General features: G+C 44.0%; 1 protein-coding gene across 2 annotated transcripts in view; it reads right to left on the bottom strand.

The window, feature by feature from the left end:
- The window catches only part of LOC120017934 (transcription factor COE3-like), a 70530-nt gene that overhangs the window by 26698 nt on the left and 25982 nt on the right, over nucleotides 1-17850 (bottom strand). For both annotated transcript variants that reach the window (XM_038960889.1, XM_038960890.1), the window contains exon 7: nucleotides 1821-1902. In XM_038960889.1, coding sequence (XP_038816817.1) covers nucleotides 1821-1902 — 82 coding nt within the window. The remainder of the gene's footprint in view (nucleotides 1-1820; nucleotides 1903-17850) is intronic.

The following is a 17850-nucleotide window of genomic DNA, read 5'->3' as shown; positions in this document are numbered from 1 at the left end:
TGTTGACCACTCTGACGATTGTTGTCTTGACTTCGATTCACAGAACACATTGAACGACTCATCTATCTAGTTCCGTATGGTGGACAAACTAGACAAACTCACAAACAACAAGAACGAACCTCTTCTTTGTTCAACAAACATTTCCCCTGGATCAAAGTCTAACTCCGGCTGAGATTCAATCCGATTGTGGATTGAAGCCATTGCGGCTCTTAAAGCCTCAATATATCATAGCGCTTGTTCTTGTTGTTTTGCTTTCTCTTGACCACATCTCCAAACAGTGAACTAGGCCATGAATGGAGAAAGTGTTTCCGAGCAGGAAATAGAGAGCCCCTCTCAGGTTCTCTTTGCCGGTGAGTGACCTCGGTGTAGCTGTGGAATTTGGGGGGTGCTTTTTTGGTTCGTTTTGGGGGGAAAGAGGGGGAGTTGGGAAAGAGGTAGGGGGGCAGAGTAGGGAGGTGAAAGAGCTCCATTCTTGCTCACAGGTTCAGAGCTGGGCCAAGCTGCACATGATGGATGTGGCCCTCTCTGGCCTCAAGCTGGTTTTGGAGGGGGGGCGGGGTAATAAGAGTGAAAGGCAGAATACACAACCTTGGCTGGAGAAACACCTACAGTGGAGCATCTGGTAAATCTATCTGGGAAAAACGGCATTCTGGCCACCAGAACGGAGACCAGAAAAGATAGCCAAAATATTGTAAGCCTTGGCCTACAATACCCCTCTCCCATCCCAAAATACTCCAACAATAATTGCCAGTTGATTCCCTATAAATACAGTAAATCTAGATTTGTTTAAAGATACAAATGGGGTAGAAGTTTTATACAACACTAACTCATACACCTCCTGTTACATATGCCTGAGGGAGATGGTTTTTAAAGATAGCTCAGTAGCTGTCATAGCTGGGGCAGTATGTCCCAGTCTCTTGTGAATCTAGGAGTAATGCAATGGTAGAGTGAACACCTGAGCTGTTTGTGAAGACATTGACTCTGTTAAGTCCAGTTACCCCCCTGAGGGAAAAGGAGAACAGGGAGGTCTACTGGTGACATCAGAAACAGTCTGTCTGTTTCATGTCTGAGGGTTGCTGGAGAAAGCTAGGTTGGTGTGTCTGTCATGGCCCATGATTGGCAGTGACTGATGGCCCCTGGAGTTTGTGGCAAGGCAGATAGGATACCTCCACTTTATTCAGGCCTGACCTCCTTCCTGAGGTATATGGGTCTGTGGTTGGTGGATATGTCGATTACTAACTTCAATGGCACTCCTCCACATTTAATAGAGCATGTATTTTAGCTTTAGTAGCCTCTTAGACAGGGGAGTATTCCAGACCTCCAGATAGACGTTTCATTGCTCATACTGGCCGCAGTGTAATGGAAAACACCTCTCAGATGGTTCTCGTTGGCTGCACAGTGAATAATCGTGGTATCGTGACAACTCTAGTGTGTGTGTGTGTGTGTGTGTGTGTGTGTGTGTGTGTGTGTGTGTGTGTGTGTGTGTGTGTGTGTGTGTGTGTGTGTGTGTGTGTGTGTGTGTGTGTGTGTGTGTGTGTGTGTGTGTGGGCTAACCCTGAGTTAACAGTGTTGTTACATGTGGTGGGATCATCCTCCCTTCTGTGCTGTGGTTCAGAAAGCTGTCAGGACCACAATTGATAGCACCTCTGAAATCCCATATCCTTATTTGTGTCAGATGGTGTTCCCCAATAAATATTCCTTACATGTGTTCAGCAGCACACTGACACCCTCTGCAAGGATGTGTGCGTGTAAACCTGTGTGCATGAAACCTGTGAGTGTGTGTGTGTGCGTGTGTGTAATTTTGTGTAAATTTCAGTTACCTGGAACCTGCGCATGTCTCTTGGATTCCCTGCATTCTTCAGACAGTTCTGATTGCACTTCAGGAAGAACTTCAGGAAAAATCTGAAAAAGAACACAAAATAAAAATTGAATTTAAGTACACAGTACTAGAATGGAACGGAATAGAATTAAATAGAATAGAACGGAACAGAAGTATTGTCAGTCTTGCATGGGGGACAGTACAATCAGTCAGTCAGTCCAGTCAGTCAGTCAGTGTAGTCAGTCAGTCAGTCAGTCAGTCACTACAGTCAGTCAGTGTAGTCAGTCAGTCAGTCAGTCAGTGTAGTCAGTACAGTCAGTCAGTCAGTGTAGTCAGTCAGTCAGTCAGTCAGTCAGTCAGTCAGTCAGTCAGTCAGTCAGTCAGTCAGTCAGTCAGTCACTACAGTCAGTCAGTGTAGTCAGTCAGTCAGTCAGTCAGTCAGTCAGTCAGTCAGTCAGTGTAGTCAGTCAGTCAGTCAGTCAGTCAGTCAGTCAGTCAGTCAGTCAGTCAGTCAGTGTAGTCAGTACAGTCAGACAGTCAGTCAGTGTAGTCAGTACAGTCAGACAGTCAGTCAGTGTAGTCAGTACAGTCAGACAGTCAGTGTAGTCAGTACAGTCAGTCAGTCAGTCAGTCAGTGTAGTCAGTGTAGTCAGTCAGACAGTCAGTCAGTCAGTACAGTCAGACAGTCAGTCAGTGTAGTCAGTACAGTCAGACAGTCAGTCAGTGTAGTCAGTACAGTCAGTCAGTCAGTCAGTGTAGTCAGTGTAGTCAGTCAGACAGTCAGTCAGTACAGTCAGTCAGTCAGTCAGTCAGTGTAGTCAGTGTAGTCAGTCAGACAGTCAGTCAGTACAGTCAGTCAGTCAGTCAGTCAGTGTAGTCAGTCAGACAGTCAGTCAGTCAGTACAGTACATTCAACACCATAGACAGAAAAGGAGGAAAGAGAAAGGAAGATTTAGAGGAAGTGAGCCAGAGAGATGTGACGAGAAATGACAAGCGGAGGTAGAAAGGTGTGATTTTGTGTTTTACAAAATAGTCAAACAAATAATAATACTTGAAGCGTAGAGCCATTCAAGAATTCATATGGAATGGAATTTCAAAAAGCCAATACAGGTCCATGCCATTCAACCTGTTAACTACAAATATATTACACCAGTATCAAACCAATAGATATTACTCATCTGTTTAAAATAATGTAGATATCTTCTGTTGCTTCTAATATCCCTTAGCAGCAACCCTTTGTCATACCATCCTCTCACCTGAGTTCACAGCCTGCTCCTACTCCCATCTGCTGCTAGAATACAGGAAGTCACTTGATATTCCACCCACCTATTTAATCCCAGAACACCCCCTGTGCAATTAAAGTTGTGCTGTTCAATAGGGAGGCAAATGAGGCCCACCTGTGACCAGGTCTTGTTTGATGAGCATCAGGGATAAAGGACCTAACAAGGTGAGAGCGTGCCACAAAACTTATAGTCCTGTCAGACAATTAGGCGGCCACTCCTGGGACCTTCGCTTCACGCCACACACACAAGCACACACACGCGCATGCACACATGCACACATGCACACATGGGTGGGTGAGGCAATTATGCCACAAATTACAACCTGGCTAATTGTCTCCGAACAAATGTCATGTGTGAGAGAGAGATCTAGGGTTGTTTAGTCTTTGAGTCTCTGTCTCTCTCTCTTTCTCTGTCTGTCTCTCTCTCGCTCTCTCTCTCTCGCTGCGCTTCAGCTGCCAAGTGTTTGCCTGTGAACGTCAAATGAACGTCAGGTCCCTGTGATTTTATTGAAAAAGCCTCCTATCGTGAGCTCTCCTTTAAAACATAACCTTTCCGTGTTCCAGTAGATAACATGACAAAGGAGACAGGTGGAGGACGCTTAACGGTCCCTGACTTGGTTTACTGTCTCCGACTACAAATGTCTTCCCTATTAGCACTGCAAGTGATGACAACAACATGTCCTACACCTGACAGTGGGATCAATGATTATATCAGCAGAATGTACTGCAACACACCTTAATTGACTTCCTTATCATGTACAGTATATACATAATCATACAGATTCCTGCTACTGGGCTCCCGCCAAGTTTGATGTTAACAGTAATGCTAATATGTCACCACCATTCATTGGTTTTATGTACAATTTCATGGTTTCCATTGAAAAGCAAAATTGGCACTTTTGCCAGTTATTTTATTAACATGTATTGAATGCTTCGTGTAGAGCTTGCTGCTTAAGAGGGTCCTTTCTCAACACTTAGCCTCCTCCTTCTCACTCCACAGTGGGATCTGGGCCAATGCAGTAAATCAGTGGCTTGAAACGACCCCCTAACCCTGGCCACATTAATACATGCACTGGTCATTTAGAAGCGTTCTCCAATAGACTCCAATAACCCTCAGCACCACTGTTAGCCCCAAAGAACATGAGAGGTGAGAAAATATTTTCACTCACCATCCAAGAGCTTTGGCCCCAACATCAATAAAAAAACGTTTTAAGCCACGCCAAAATCCTGATTGCCTGTTGGTGTGCGGCGAGACCATAAAAAACCTGACTTGTCGTTAGTGCATTTTGCCTGATTGTGTTCAGTGTGTTTTTGGTTGCATCTGTTGGCCAATCATCAAAATGACCATTATCTACTCTAATTCCCTGACCCTGTTTTTATTTCCCCAAAGAGTCGTAATGTAGAGCAGTAGACATCTGCGGAAAGCAGACCTGAAATACGACTTTTATTTGTCTGTCGCCTCTCATATAGATTGGGTTAGACTAGTGAGTGTGTGAGTGTGTGAGTGTGTGTGTGTGTGTGTGTGTGTGTGTGTGTGTGTGTGTGTGTGTGTGTGTGTGTGTGTGTGTGTGTGTGTGTGTGTGTGTGTGTGTGTGTGTGTGTGTGTGTGTGTGTGTGTGTGTGTCCAAGATTGATGTGCTCTGAATGTTTAGCACTTTGTGCGAAAAAAATAAATATACATTTTCTTGCCAAAACGTAGCCGTTATTGAAGCCGCATGTTATTTTTAACATGGGGCCTTCCTGTACTTTCTTCTGTTGTGTTGTAGTACAATTACAAACTGTAAAACTGCAGTAAAACAAAAAGTAAGCAATTAACAGAAAAGGGTACTTGGGAATAGATATCAGCCGTACTATCGTGAACTACCTCTTTTATGTTTACTGTTATGAAGACGATTAACCACAATCTCCCAGCTAACAGATAAGCTTCATTTTAACAGTAGTCCATGTTAGTGGCAACAGTATAGCATCATTACATTAGAGTTGGTTAACATTCTACATGAGCACACTGTAAATTGGTCCTTGGTGAAAAGGCAAGCAATTAAGACCAGCCTCTCTCTTTTACTTCTTAAATATCTACAGAACTTTGTGCTGGTGTTTTGGCACGCTCAGAGACCAAAACGAGGTTGTTTAATTGTTTTTTAATGGGAAATCAAGGCGACGACGCCATTAGATGTTGGCAACGGAGGGCAAAGGGGGGATCGAGAGAAAGAATGAACTGCAATTAGGTTTGATTAAAGCTATCCTTCTCAATAATCAGAGCTAGAGACAGGACAGGAGGACCCTGGTGGCCGTGGAGATGGAGGAAGGTGTAGAGTGATATTAAGGCCAATGAAGGGGATATTAACGTGGCTAATTAAAGCAACTCCTCCAAAGCCGGGAGACGAGCGAGGCTCTCAGCGGACCGCCATGGAGGAAATCATCGGCCCAGCCAGCTATCAGTTGGAGGAGGGAGAGAGAGAGAAAAGGGCTGTAGTTCATCAGAGAGAGGGTGAGAGAGAAAAGAGAGAGAGTGGTGGTGGGAGAGGGAGAGAAAAGAGTAGGAGAGAGGAAGGGAGGAGAAAACTATGAAGTGGGAAGAAAGCCTAAAGAGATAGACTGGAGAGAAATGCTCATTTTGACACAACCCTCTCCCTGTCTGAATTCTGCCAGTATAACCACGACCTGACATCAGCTTTAATCTTCCGACACCCCGAGTTACAAGCCCACAAATCAACGTTAAAACAATCCCCTTCTAACAGAGACTAGGGCAATTAATAGGATTCTTCTGTAGCCTGTACCTCCATGCTCGCCATACTGCCGAGGCTAGCTACTAATCATGCCATAATGGCTTCTCTCCCTCTGGTCAAAGAGAAAATAGATTGTCTCTTTAGTAATGCAGCGGGCTCGGCGGTTTCCACTCCGTGTGCTTCACATGCCTGGTAATTGAAGAGAAAAAGGCAGACTTTGGTACTTTGACTGATTTATCTCTACTGTGATCATTTTAGGATGACACTCAAAGGGAGACCTAATTCGGCCTAATTCTAGCTCGCCCCTCTCCCACCATCAAATAGAGGAGAAATGGAGAAAACAAGCAGACGAAGTGAGGAGACGCTTCCTGATTTAAGGAGCTAAGCTAATTGGGAGGGGGGAGATGTCTCCCACTCCTTGACATCTCTGCCTTTGATTCAGGGAAAAATGGGAAGTATTGACTCCATTGTATTATTACAGCACTATTACAATATTAACAGGGTATCATACAGCGTTTATTTCACAGTGTTTTATACACCACCTACTTCAGAAGTTCACCACTGACAGATAGACTGAAACATCCATGAGTGTCAGGCATTGACAGTCCGTAGATCCTGATTGGCGCCCCAGCAATAATGACTACCAAGGAGTGTCCACAGCCGGCGGCCATGACAGTGAAGTCATCGTTGCAGGGCAGTGCGTATTGACCACCATCCAGCCACAGCCAATCCGACCCCAGTATGAGCCTAGCGATGGGCCTCAGTGAGGATGGAGGAGACCTGGAACCAGGGTCTCACACAATCTGCTGACAGCAGCTCCTCACTGAGATGGTAGTACACAGGTCAATAACGTATTGGCTTTCCAAAACGCCAGGGTCTTAATGTCAAGCCTTCTGCATACCTTCCAGCTCCAGTATGTAAGGCACTCTACTATGAAGTGTACTCACTCAAGTCCCTGTTCTGACAGGCCAGGCTCCATTACACTGGCTTGTTATTATACAAATAGTCCTGTATAAAAAAGGAGAAAGCTTTTTGGTCTACCTGTGGGTTGTTCTGTACTGACACATCTTAATTTACCATGCTGATGAGAGAGACTCAAATTCCAGAATGATTTTGAGTAATCTGTACATTGCTGTCGTACGCTGGTTGCTTGCTGTCTTCTCTCATCCTCTACAGCTGTTTTTCCTCCCCTTCCCCACATTAACAATATTTGCCCTACCCCTGTACAACAATAAGTGCCCAGGGACCAGCCCCACATATCATATCACTTCTTTATCATGGAACAAGTTCCTTACGATCTAATGTTATTGGGTTGGCGAAAATTAACCCTTTCCACTCTCAGGGCTGTTCCTCTGAGACTGCTATTGCTGAAACATTTCACTATCATTGTTTTCCTGTTCAACATATACAATTCCCCATAACTGGGGAGGTGGGCTGTTGAGACATACAAACAATAAAACCACCCCATTCATCCCTTTATCATCTATACCATTTCCTCCACCATCCCCCTGTTCTCTAATGGCCAGAGTGGCATTGACAACATTTTACTTGAGGATCCCCAGATCTGTCAATCCCTCTTCATTTAGTTCATGGCTGCAGGACTCATTACAGAAGAGAACTCTTTCTCTCCCTCTCCTTTCCTACCTCTCCGTCTATCCCTCTCTGAACTCTGTCAGTTTCTTGTTCAAGCAAGAGCAATGCTCGTCTCACAAATGGTTCACATCAAACACACCCCTAACCATCTTCAGCTGATTCCCTTCAGGTTCCAGTCCGGGTCTACTGTAGCAAGTTAGATAGAGATTCAGTGGCCCTGCTAACTATCCATCACTGGGTAACAGTGGACTAGGGCTATTCTTTAGGTCTAACTCAGCACATACAACATGATTAGCCCAAACCTCTCTGCCGTCACCACACAACAAGCTATTGAAGCTGTATAGTGGGTCTGCTACTCTTTGTTTTACAGTGAATCTGGGAAATCTGTATAAACGGATTAAAAAAAAGTTCAAATAATAATAATTTCTGGCTTTACTTTCAAAATGAATCAACAGCTAGTTTCAGTGATAAAACCAGTACTATTTCTACACTATAAAGGTCATTTCGATACATTCCAGTTCTATTGATCTATATGTATAACTATTATGAATAGATTATTGTTACTTACACCTTATCCACAATACAGGTGAGGAGGGTGCTGACATTATAAAATAATCACGCACATCAACAATAGAGTTTATATTTATCCTAAATGTGTAAACTGCTAGCCAGCTGGTCTAGCAGCATGAAAAGAGGTATTTCTAGGGGGAATATTGTGCTTTGATTACTGCTTAGCATTCAGGGCTTGGGGCCTGAGGAAATACCAGTCAACACCTCCCTGCACTGGTGAGATGGAAGATAAGCAGATGCTGGAGTGAATAGCAGTATTTAGGGTGTTGGACGTACTGTTGGGGTGCCTGGAAGGGCCTGGAAGGCTCCCCCTGCCCTCACCTCCACAGGCACCTTGGAGTGATCAGGCTGCAGAATGACGCAGTAGAACCCAGAAGCTGTACAGAGGAGCCAAGCGTGGGCAGCTTTGACCGTTCACTGACAACAGAGCTGCATAGTGATTGTGGAGTTGTGTATGTGTGTGTGTGTGTGTGTGTGTGTGTGTGTGTGTGTGTGTGTGTGTGTGTGTGTGTGTGTGTGTGTGTGTGTGTGTGTGTGTGTGTGTGTGTGTGTGTGTGTGTGTGTGTGTGTGTGTGTGTGTGTGTGTGTGTGTGTGTGTGCCTTTGAGTCTTCATGCACGCATTGCCTTTGTTCTGTGCGTATGCATATTTGTGTGTGTATACTTCTACATGGTATTATTACTAATGTATAATACATGTATCTAAAGTGACTGTCACGACTGGTCAGTCATCATAAAGCATGAGGCAGACACTCTGCTGCTGCTGCCACATTAAGTCTGTCTCAAAACACAGCCACAGTGGACTGTCATGTAGGCAAGGCACAGAGAGCGAGAGAGAGAGAGAGAGAGAGAGAGAGAGAGAGAGAGAGAGAGAGAGAGAGAGAGAGAGAGAGAGAGAGAGAGAGAGAGAGAGAGAGAGAGAGAGAGAGAGAGAGAGAGAGAGAGAGAGAGAGAGATGGAGGAAGACAGGGAGCAGGTTGGTGTGCTTAAAGCTAACAGGTAACCTTTCTGTGCTCCGAGGAAAAAAGCAGGGGGGAAAGAAAATGTCAAATTAAGACGGGCCAGGCTGAGAGACGTAGCTGCCATATTTGTGTGCAAGCCTAGTGCTGTTGGCAGCAGAGATGACTGCTTTCTGATTCATCTGGGGCCGTATGGCAAAGCTTTGTCAGTCTGCGCGAGGTATAAATAATTCAGGGTGAGAGATGGCAATTACAGGGCCCTGCACAACCAAAATGAATATTTTATAAGGACTAAAACCGCCCTGGAATGAATCACACACATGGAGTCACACACACACACACACAGTTAGTACATAAGAACACTTCACACAGCTGTTGTACTGTTGACAATATGACTATAAACCCAGAAAATAATAAAGGGAAAATATTTGCTCCTACTTACATGTGTGATCTATAATATTCTTTGGTTAAATCTGGAATCCTTAATAGTGAAACAGCCACGTCCGTTTGCGATATTACAACAACAAAGCAGTCACTGAAAACAACCAACACAGTTTTTCCCCTCGGACATCATGGCACGCGCAATAGAAGAGCACAATATGTACTGCAATTTGTTTACCATGCAGCTCATCATCTCAACAACAAAAGCAATATCAACGGTGGTGGGGCGGCCAGTGGCGCTGTTTCCCCCTACTGCGGATTCCATATTTAAGGGTGGTTCAGGTCATGCTTGAAATATGTTCGTTTTCTACCATTCTGCACAATAGAAGCTTCTTTAGAACAACATTAGAAGTACTCTAGGCATTTGTGATTGTTCCTCTTTTCACATCTCCCAGTGTACATTTCATAGTATAAAATCTGGATATTGAGGAGTCAACTATGGGAAATATTGACTCTTGAATAAGAAATAAAATAATTAGCCTCTATACTAATTCACATAGTCAATGGCTCCTGAGACACAAAGTATTTACTTTGAACCAAAGTCTTTACTTTTGAACATGTGTTATGGTCTTTGTGTCCAAGAGAAAGAAGCTAATGCTAATGGAACAAGATTAAACCCCACAAGCCCCCCGAAGCATTTACCTCTAAAGGGTTTTGCCTGTCGGGTTTCCTGCAAAACCATGTCTTTATAATTCTGAGACAAATAATAACATTGTTCAGGGATCCTGAGGAGTGCAGTGAGCTGCTTGAATGGCCATTGTATGGAGCAAGCTAATGATACCTTAACCTTTGTGAGAGAGAGGCCAGCTAGCTCTGCGACATCAGCGCTACACAAGTGCTTCTCTGTCAGGATGTTTAGGAGAGGATTTTGTCCGTGGTGGGAAAATAGTATAGAGGATAAACAAACCTTTTCATTTATTTTCTTTTTTACATTTTTACATTTTTCCTCTGTGCATGGTGAGAGGGCTAATCATAAAATGTGGATTCCTTTCATAGATGTTTCTACATTATTAATTTAGCTCCCATTTGGAGTATGATTTCTTGGGGGAGTTTATGTCGTTGTAAGATTCTGATTCCTTCAGTCCAAAGGGGGGATGAGAAGTTTCTGAGGGAGGAGAGATGCCTCCCAGAGCAGTAGGCTAGCTGAGCCCAGCATGAACAAGACGCATCGTGTGTGTTGGGAAAGTGACAGCGAGGCAAATGCTAAGAGAAAGCTGCTTCCTACTGAACCGCACACTGTTAGCGATCACTAGCTGTTGTGAAGGCAGCTGACAAACTCCTAGCGTTCCATGTCTAACCCGTTTGTGTGAGTTTCAAAAGAGTGTGATTTGCAAATAACATGAAGCTGGGCATAGAGTGGGCATGTAAGTGTGCAGAAGCCCCCCTCCCACCTTCTCCACAGAGGGAAACCCTGACTTGTCAGCTCAGTTCTTTGTCAGGAACACTGACAGATAAACAGATCATGTTTTGCCTCTCACTCTTCCTGGCTTGTGTACTAGTCTGCTTCCCTATACAGGTTGACTTGCTTAAGGGGAGGAATCGGTTGAAAGACACCCTGCTGCTTCTAGGGGCAATGACTGAAAACATCTCAGGGCGCTTCAGACAGCCGAGACAACCAACAATGGGGGTTGATGTGGAACTAAAACACTGTTCTGGCCTCCGTCTAGAAGCACCAATACAGGGCTTATTTCTCATGCAAATTACTACTAATGAGCTTCCTGAAACCTGACTAATTATATTGAAGTGATTTCTTTAATTAGTTTGCAATAATGTATCATATAAACATCATAGTTAACAGATTAAGCCATATAGAAATATCAATTTGTCACACTTTAGAAGAGATGTTGAGAGGGTTCGGGTTAATCTTGCTTACACTGAGTGCCAGGGCAAGTATTGACTAAACAACTAAATATGTATTTAGAAGCTGTTTAGTAGCATTTAGAGAGAGAGTCATGCATGACTAGATGTGATGTCAAGTCCAAATGCCTATTTGAGAAATAACAGACGCCTTTAGAAACGATAAGAAATTACACTTATCTGCCACATGGCACTTCTAGCTATGCCAAGACATTCCAAAAGCCCCTAAAGAGCTGAAATGTCCAAAAAATATCTAATGTACCAGCAGTCACTGGAAAAGTCACAGCAGCTACGCACCAGTCTGTTGAGATCCTCAATCTGCCCTGAGATGGATTAAACATTCAATTTGTTACTTGCTAGACCACCACAAGGTTCACCACTTACCATGCAAATGGAAAATGGCAGTAATCTATTAGGATGCTTGATCTGACTCTGTGTTATGTTGTATTTGTATTATATTTACTTCAGGGAAATTACAATTCAAGTCATATTTATCTTCATGAGGAAATGTGCGTCTAAATGGAAATCACCTTTAGAATGCGGGTGGATGTACTGTAGTGCCATACTAATGTGCTCCCTGAACCGTGAGATTTAGTCACCCTGTATGGATGCACAATGGGCTGCCTCTACACATCAAACATGCTTTCCCACTGTTAAGCCCATACTCTGAGCCCCCGATGCTGTTTGATAATTATTACGCCTACATTACAGTACAAGTCTCTGCCTGCGGAGCTGACACACACACACCTCCTTATATAGCAGACAGCGTCCCAGTAAGCTGTTTGCACTTCAGTGGCCACTCTAGGAAGTCAAAACAAGGAGCAAATTGGGAGGTTTTGCGTAAATATGGCTGTTTACACCAGGAACCCATTCTTTTTTCAAACATAATGTTTCTCCCGCTTTGAGCATTTCAACTAAAGCTGTAAATAATGGACAAAGGAAGAAACTTTGAGATAGTGGTATATTATTTAAATCAAGGTTACATGGTAGGTTGCATTACTTATAATCCCCATGCTTTAATTCTACAAACCATTTTAAATGTGCCAATAAGCCCAGATGAAACCAGGTAAGATTATTTATTTATACCGCACACTTCAATTATGCTATTAGATTAATTTATAGTGATACAGCCGTTGACTAATCCCAAGATTCAATTAATCTCTCTCAGTGCCATTTACATCCAGATGTTTAGAGTTTGGGGTAATCAATAAAGAGGGAATAAAGATTGGCATTCACAATAATCCCCTTGACAAGCTCCAGCCCAATGTTTGTCAAGCAAATTAAACACACTTAGACTTTTCACCTGCTCCTACAACGACACCACATATGGCCGTGAAGTTAAAAATAAGAAACTGTGCATACATTACCATACATAATGCACTACTCCCTCCATTTAATATGCAAATTTTGTAAAATATTACTGAATACCTTCTGTTCGGAATGAATAAATTTGAATTGCAATTAGAATAATCTTGTATAATTAATGAAAACTGTCAATTTTGGTTCCGAAGTAATTTGATTAGAATGTTGACAGGACACTTATCAAATTCAGTAAACTGTTAGATTAGGAAGATGAAAAAGGAAAAAAGAAAAGAGTCTAAGAATATTTTTTCAACATCTCTGACATTTTCCCTTGGCATTGTAAACAAAGACACTTGCTGGCAAACTTCCTGAATAGAGGGGTGAGAGAGAGAGAGAAGAGAAAAGGAGAGAGAGAGGACAGAGATAGAGAGGGGTGAGAGAGAGAGAAGAGAAAAGGAGAGAGAGAGGACAGAGATAGAGAGGGGTGAGAGAGAGAGAAGAGAAAAGGAGAAAGAGAGGACAGATAGAGAGGGGTGAGAGAGAGAGGGAAGAGAAAGGGAGAGAGAGAGAGAGGACAGAGATAGAGAGGGGTGAGAGAGAGGGAAGAGATAGAGAGGGGCGAGAGAGGGAGAGAGAGAGAGGACAGAGATAGAGAGCCTCTTGAGATTCTCTGTGAATTCCAGTCGACAGATGAAAAGAAGTGTGTCGTCCAAGCTCTTGAGTGAGCCACTCAACTCTGCTCTGTGCACTTCAACTAAGCCAGAGTTTAAGGACCTTATTTCTCTTAGCGTTTGTAGCTTTAAGATCACATGGCCAGAATGATCTAACAACCATCTAGCTGTAGCTCTTTCAACTGATCAGGTTCAAGAAACCACTGTTGTTTGTGTCAGTGTTGAAAATATATTTAGAATGAATATATTTCATTGTTGCATTGTATAAAAAAGTACCATCTGTACAATCTACAGATGAACAGAGCCTGTGACCTCCTTTTCCCCTCTCTTTCTCTGCTCATTAGCTACCCTGAACCTTCCCTTCTCCCCTTCTCAGTTTTGAAACCCCCAAACGAGACCTAAATTGCTTGTGATACAGGTTAGCTTGGGGGGGGGCAAACATCTGTCGCACTAGGTACCCACACTCATCCCCGGGTATCTCCTGCGAGGAACTTTGGGATGTTTAATTCATAAACGCTATCATCCATGTAAACCTCCTGATTTCATAATGACTAACTCTTGGTACTTTAATTTATTTAATAATGCCTTTCAGAAGCCATAAATGAAAGGGGCTCTGGAGTGGTGCATTAATTAGCTAACACCGATGCTACCACTGTTAGGCTGCTGGTGGCTGTCAGACACAGGGCATGGAGGAGGATGGACACAGCTGAGAGGGGTCAAAGGTCATGCCAATCATGCTCGTCACCACACGTAACGAGTCCTAATTTGTCTCTGGTATACACATGTTCTAGGGTCATCCTTCGGTCATGTAGAGATTCTATGTGATTCTCTACTTGCTAGATTATACTAGGCAGGTGGTTGATCGGTAGGCAATTTGCTTCACTATTGTTTTCATGTTGAAACTATTATCTGATTTTGGCAGTTTCCTGTCAAATGTGCTTTACCCACCCAACCCAAATCACTCCACCAGTTAGATTATATTCCCAAATCACTGCATCTCTTCCAGAAGATGTTTTCCTTTCCATATTGAGTAAACATGACCTAGGGGAGGCTTGTGTCTGTCCATTTATTACCATCAAATCAGCTGACTGAAGTTTCTCAGTATCTGTGGAGGCAATTATCTGTTTTGAGAGAATGTGTAATATGGGACTTTGTAATGGTATCATTTGGAGTCAAGGCACAGATGCGCCGTGCAGAGCCATACTGTAATTAGAGAGAAACGCTGTACAGGTTTTCCACTAATTAGCAAATTATGCTGAAAATAGCATCAAGCTAATTAACAGTTATTATGGCATTTTTGGAAGTATGACTTTAATTAGCAAAGTCCTGACGCAGGCAATTTCCAACTCGTCTCCAAGAAGATGGGGGATAAAAGAATAAAAAATACCGAGCATGATCAAGAAGATACCCAGATTATTATGATGCTGTCAAAACTGAAAGAGAAAAAGAAACTGAGGGAGACAGGGAGTGAGGGGTGCAGGGGGCAAGGGGGGGATGGAGCAAAGCTTTTGTGTGCTGTGCGTCTGAATCTTCATCCAAATGAGGGGACATGTGTGCTGTGCCACGTTGCCAAGAGGAGCCCTGAGCGGGGTGCCCAGTGTCAGGTGGCAGCAGTTCGCCCCACTGCGACCAGGCAGAGACGAGGCTGAGCTCAGCTGGTGCCCACAACCACTCACTTATTCTACTCCGCTGCACATTAAAGTAGTCTGTGAGTGGAGCCAAGCAGCGGCAGCCAACCTGACAACACTGTGCCTCCTTGAACAAGTCCACCCCCTGCCAGCCTGCCTGCCTCTCTGCCTGCCTGTGCTCACTGAGAATATGCCCTATAGGGGATAGCAGACCAAGCTGAAGAGTTCAGCTCCTTAGTGATTGACAAAATTATATGGGGGGGGGACTAGGTTATGCTATGGGGGTTGGGGGTTGTGGAAAGGAGAGTAGTGAACTTCAATACCCCCACACATCATCGTGGAAATACCATGTAGGTGTTTGTGTGTATTTTAAAATAGGTGTGTGTTCAAGGAACCAACATGGGATCTTTGGGGTGCATCACCTGAGGATGTGGAGAGGAGAGGAGAAGAGAGGAGAGGAGAGGAGAGGAGAGGAGAGGAGAGGAGAGGAGAGGAGAGGAGAGGAGAGGAGAGGAGAGGAGAGGAGAGGAGAGGAGAGGAGAGGAGAGGAGAGGAGAGGAGAGGAGAGGAGAGGAGAGGAGGAGTAGACTTGGGGGTGTTTGAAGGCCTGATGTGGTGTGGGAGAGAGAACAGAAGTGTGCCTCGCCCCAGGCAGCCTACAGCTCAGGCCCATTAGCTGGGCTGACCTTGCCTGCGCCTTTGTCTTTGTGCTCTCCTCCCGCTGCTTCCCCCTTCTCAAGCATTCTCTTTTTGTTGTCTCCGAGCCAGACTGGGAAGGAGGCCATGGCTTTCGGCTCTCTCCACTTCTCCACCACCAACCCCACTCCCCCCTCTAGCCTGCAGCTCGCACCCCAGAGGGGTCGTCCAGTGACAGTGACACCCCCAGCCAGTTTCCACCTCTGGCCCTTACTGGAACTTGGCCGGACAGTACAGCGGCCATTAGGCCTCCAGAGAAAGGCCCCAAAGAGGGGGCCCACATCACGGCGCTGCCGGCCCACATACGTGCAGCTTCCCTGGGCAGCCTGCCTCTTTATTGCCAGCCTCTCATTTGGGAGGATGGAGCCTGGCTGCCAAGTTTTGACTCTACCACATATGGCCTCCTCCATCAATCGGACTAATCAAGCATCAAGGGGAGGCAGGGCCAGCTTAATTGCCAGCCAGATATAGCTGCTCTCACTTGACACGCCACCTGAAATAGATACAGGTCTGAAATAGATACACGTCTGAAATAGATACAGGTCTGAAATACAGGTCTGAAAGAGATACAGATCTGAAATAGATACAGGTCTGAAATAGATACACGTCTGAAATAGATACAGGTCTGAAATACAGGTCTGAAAGAGATACAGATCTGAAATAGATACAGGTCTGAAATAGATACACGTCTGAAATAGATACAGGTCTGAAATACAGGTCTGAAAGAGATACAGATCTGAAATAGATACACGTCTGAAATAGATACACGTCTGAAATAGATACAGGTCTGAAATACAGGTCTGAAAGAGATACAGATCTGAAATAGATACAGGTCTGAAATAGATACACGTCTGAAATAGATACAGGTCTGAAATACAGGTCTGAAAGAGATACAGATCTGAAATAGATACAGGTCTGAAATAGATACACGTCTGAAATAGATACAGGTCTGAAATACAGGTCTGAAAGAGATACAGATCTGAAATAGATACACGTCTGAAATAGATGCAGGCCTGAAATAGATACAGGTCTGAAATACAGGTCTGAAAGAGATACAGGTCTGAATTAGATACAGGTCTGAAATAGATACAGGTCTGAAATACAGGTCTGAAAGAGATACAGGTCTGAAATAGATACAGGTCTGAAAGAGATACAGGTCTGAAATACAGGTCTGAAAGAGATACAGGTCTGAAATAGATACAGGTCTGAAATACAGGTCTGAAAGAGATACAGGTCTGAAATAGATACAGGTCTGAAAGAGATACAGGTCTGAAATACAGGTCTGAAAGAGATACAGGTCTGAAATAGATACAGGTCTGAAAGAGATACAGGTCTGAAATAGATACAGGTCTGAAAGAGATACAGGTCTGAAATAGATACAGGTCTGAAAGAGATACAGGTCTGAAATACAGGTCTGAAAGAGATACAGGTCTGAAAAAGATACAGGTCTGAAATAGATACAGGTCTGAAAGAGATACAGGTCTGAAATACAGGTCTGAAAGAGATACAGGTCTGAAATAGATACAGATCTGAAATAGATACAGGTCTGAAAGAGATACAGGTCTGAAATAGATACAGGTCTGAAAGAGATACAGGTCTGAAAGAGATACAGGTATGAAAGAGATAAAGGTCTGAGGAGCGCTGACAGAAGATACATGACTATGGCCACTCCTCTGACAATGATATCAAAATACACTGTTATACAACCACTGCTACTGGGTAACTCTTATCCTTACTATTGCTGCCATTGCTATACTACTAAACAACTACAGAGAATCATAATTACTGGCAATCACTGTTAATGTTGTCATCCACTCATTTGCATGATATTACTTCACGCTGCTACATACAGTCAGAAGTTATGTATAGGCGGGGACAAGCCCAAATTCTCTGTGCATACTATAGTGTTCATATGGAGTCTATCAGGGGCTGTCTGCTGCCTGGATAGCACTTCCTGATCCCCTGCACCCCACTGGGGGAGCAGCTAAGGAATAACTTAACACACAGGATGAGGACTGGAGATCAACCCCAGTCATCCATTCATCTCTGGTTTCTGCTGTCACTCTCTCTTCCGTTTGTAAACACCTGAGACGTTGTGGTCTGAATGGGCTGGTGTCCAGTGTGTTTTTCAGCGGCCGACTCACATTCACTTCAAACACAACAACTGACAGATGTCTGTCTGCCTTCTCTGTGTTCTTAAATACTACGGCTACGTGATAGCATCTGCGCTGAATGTCAAAGTGGGGATATTCGCCCCCCATTTTACCACAAATGCACTCAACGTAGAGAGAGATAAGACAGAAAGAAA

This window comes from Salvelinus namaycush, chromosome 22 (assembly GCF_016432855.1).
Source record: "Salvelinus namaycush isolate Seneca chromosome 22, SaNama_1.0, whole genome shotgun sequence".
NCBI lineage: Eukaryota > Metazoa > Chordata > Actinopteri > Salmoniformes > Salmonidae > Salvelinus > Salvelinus namaycush.
This window is presented reverse-complemented; position numbering and strand designations above follow the sequence as displayed.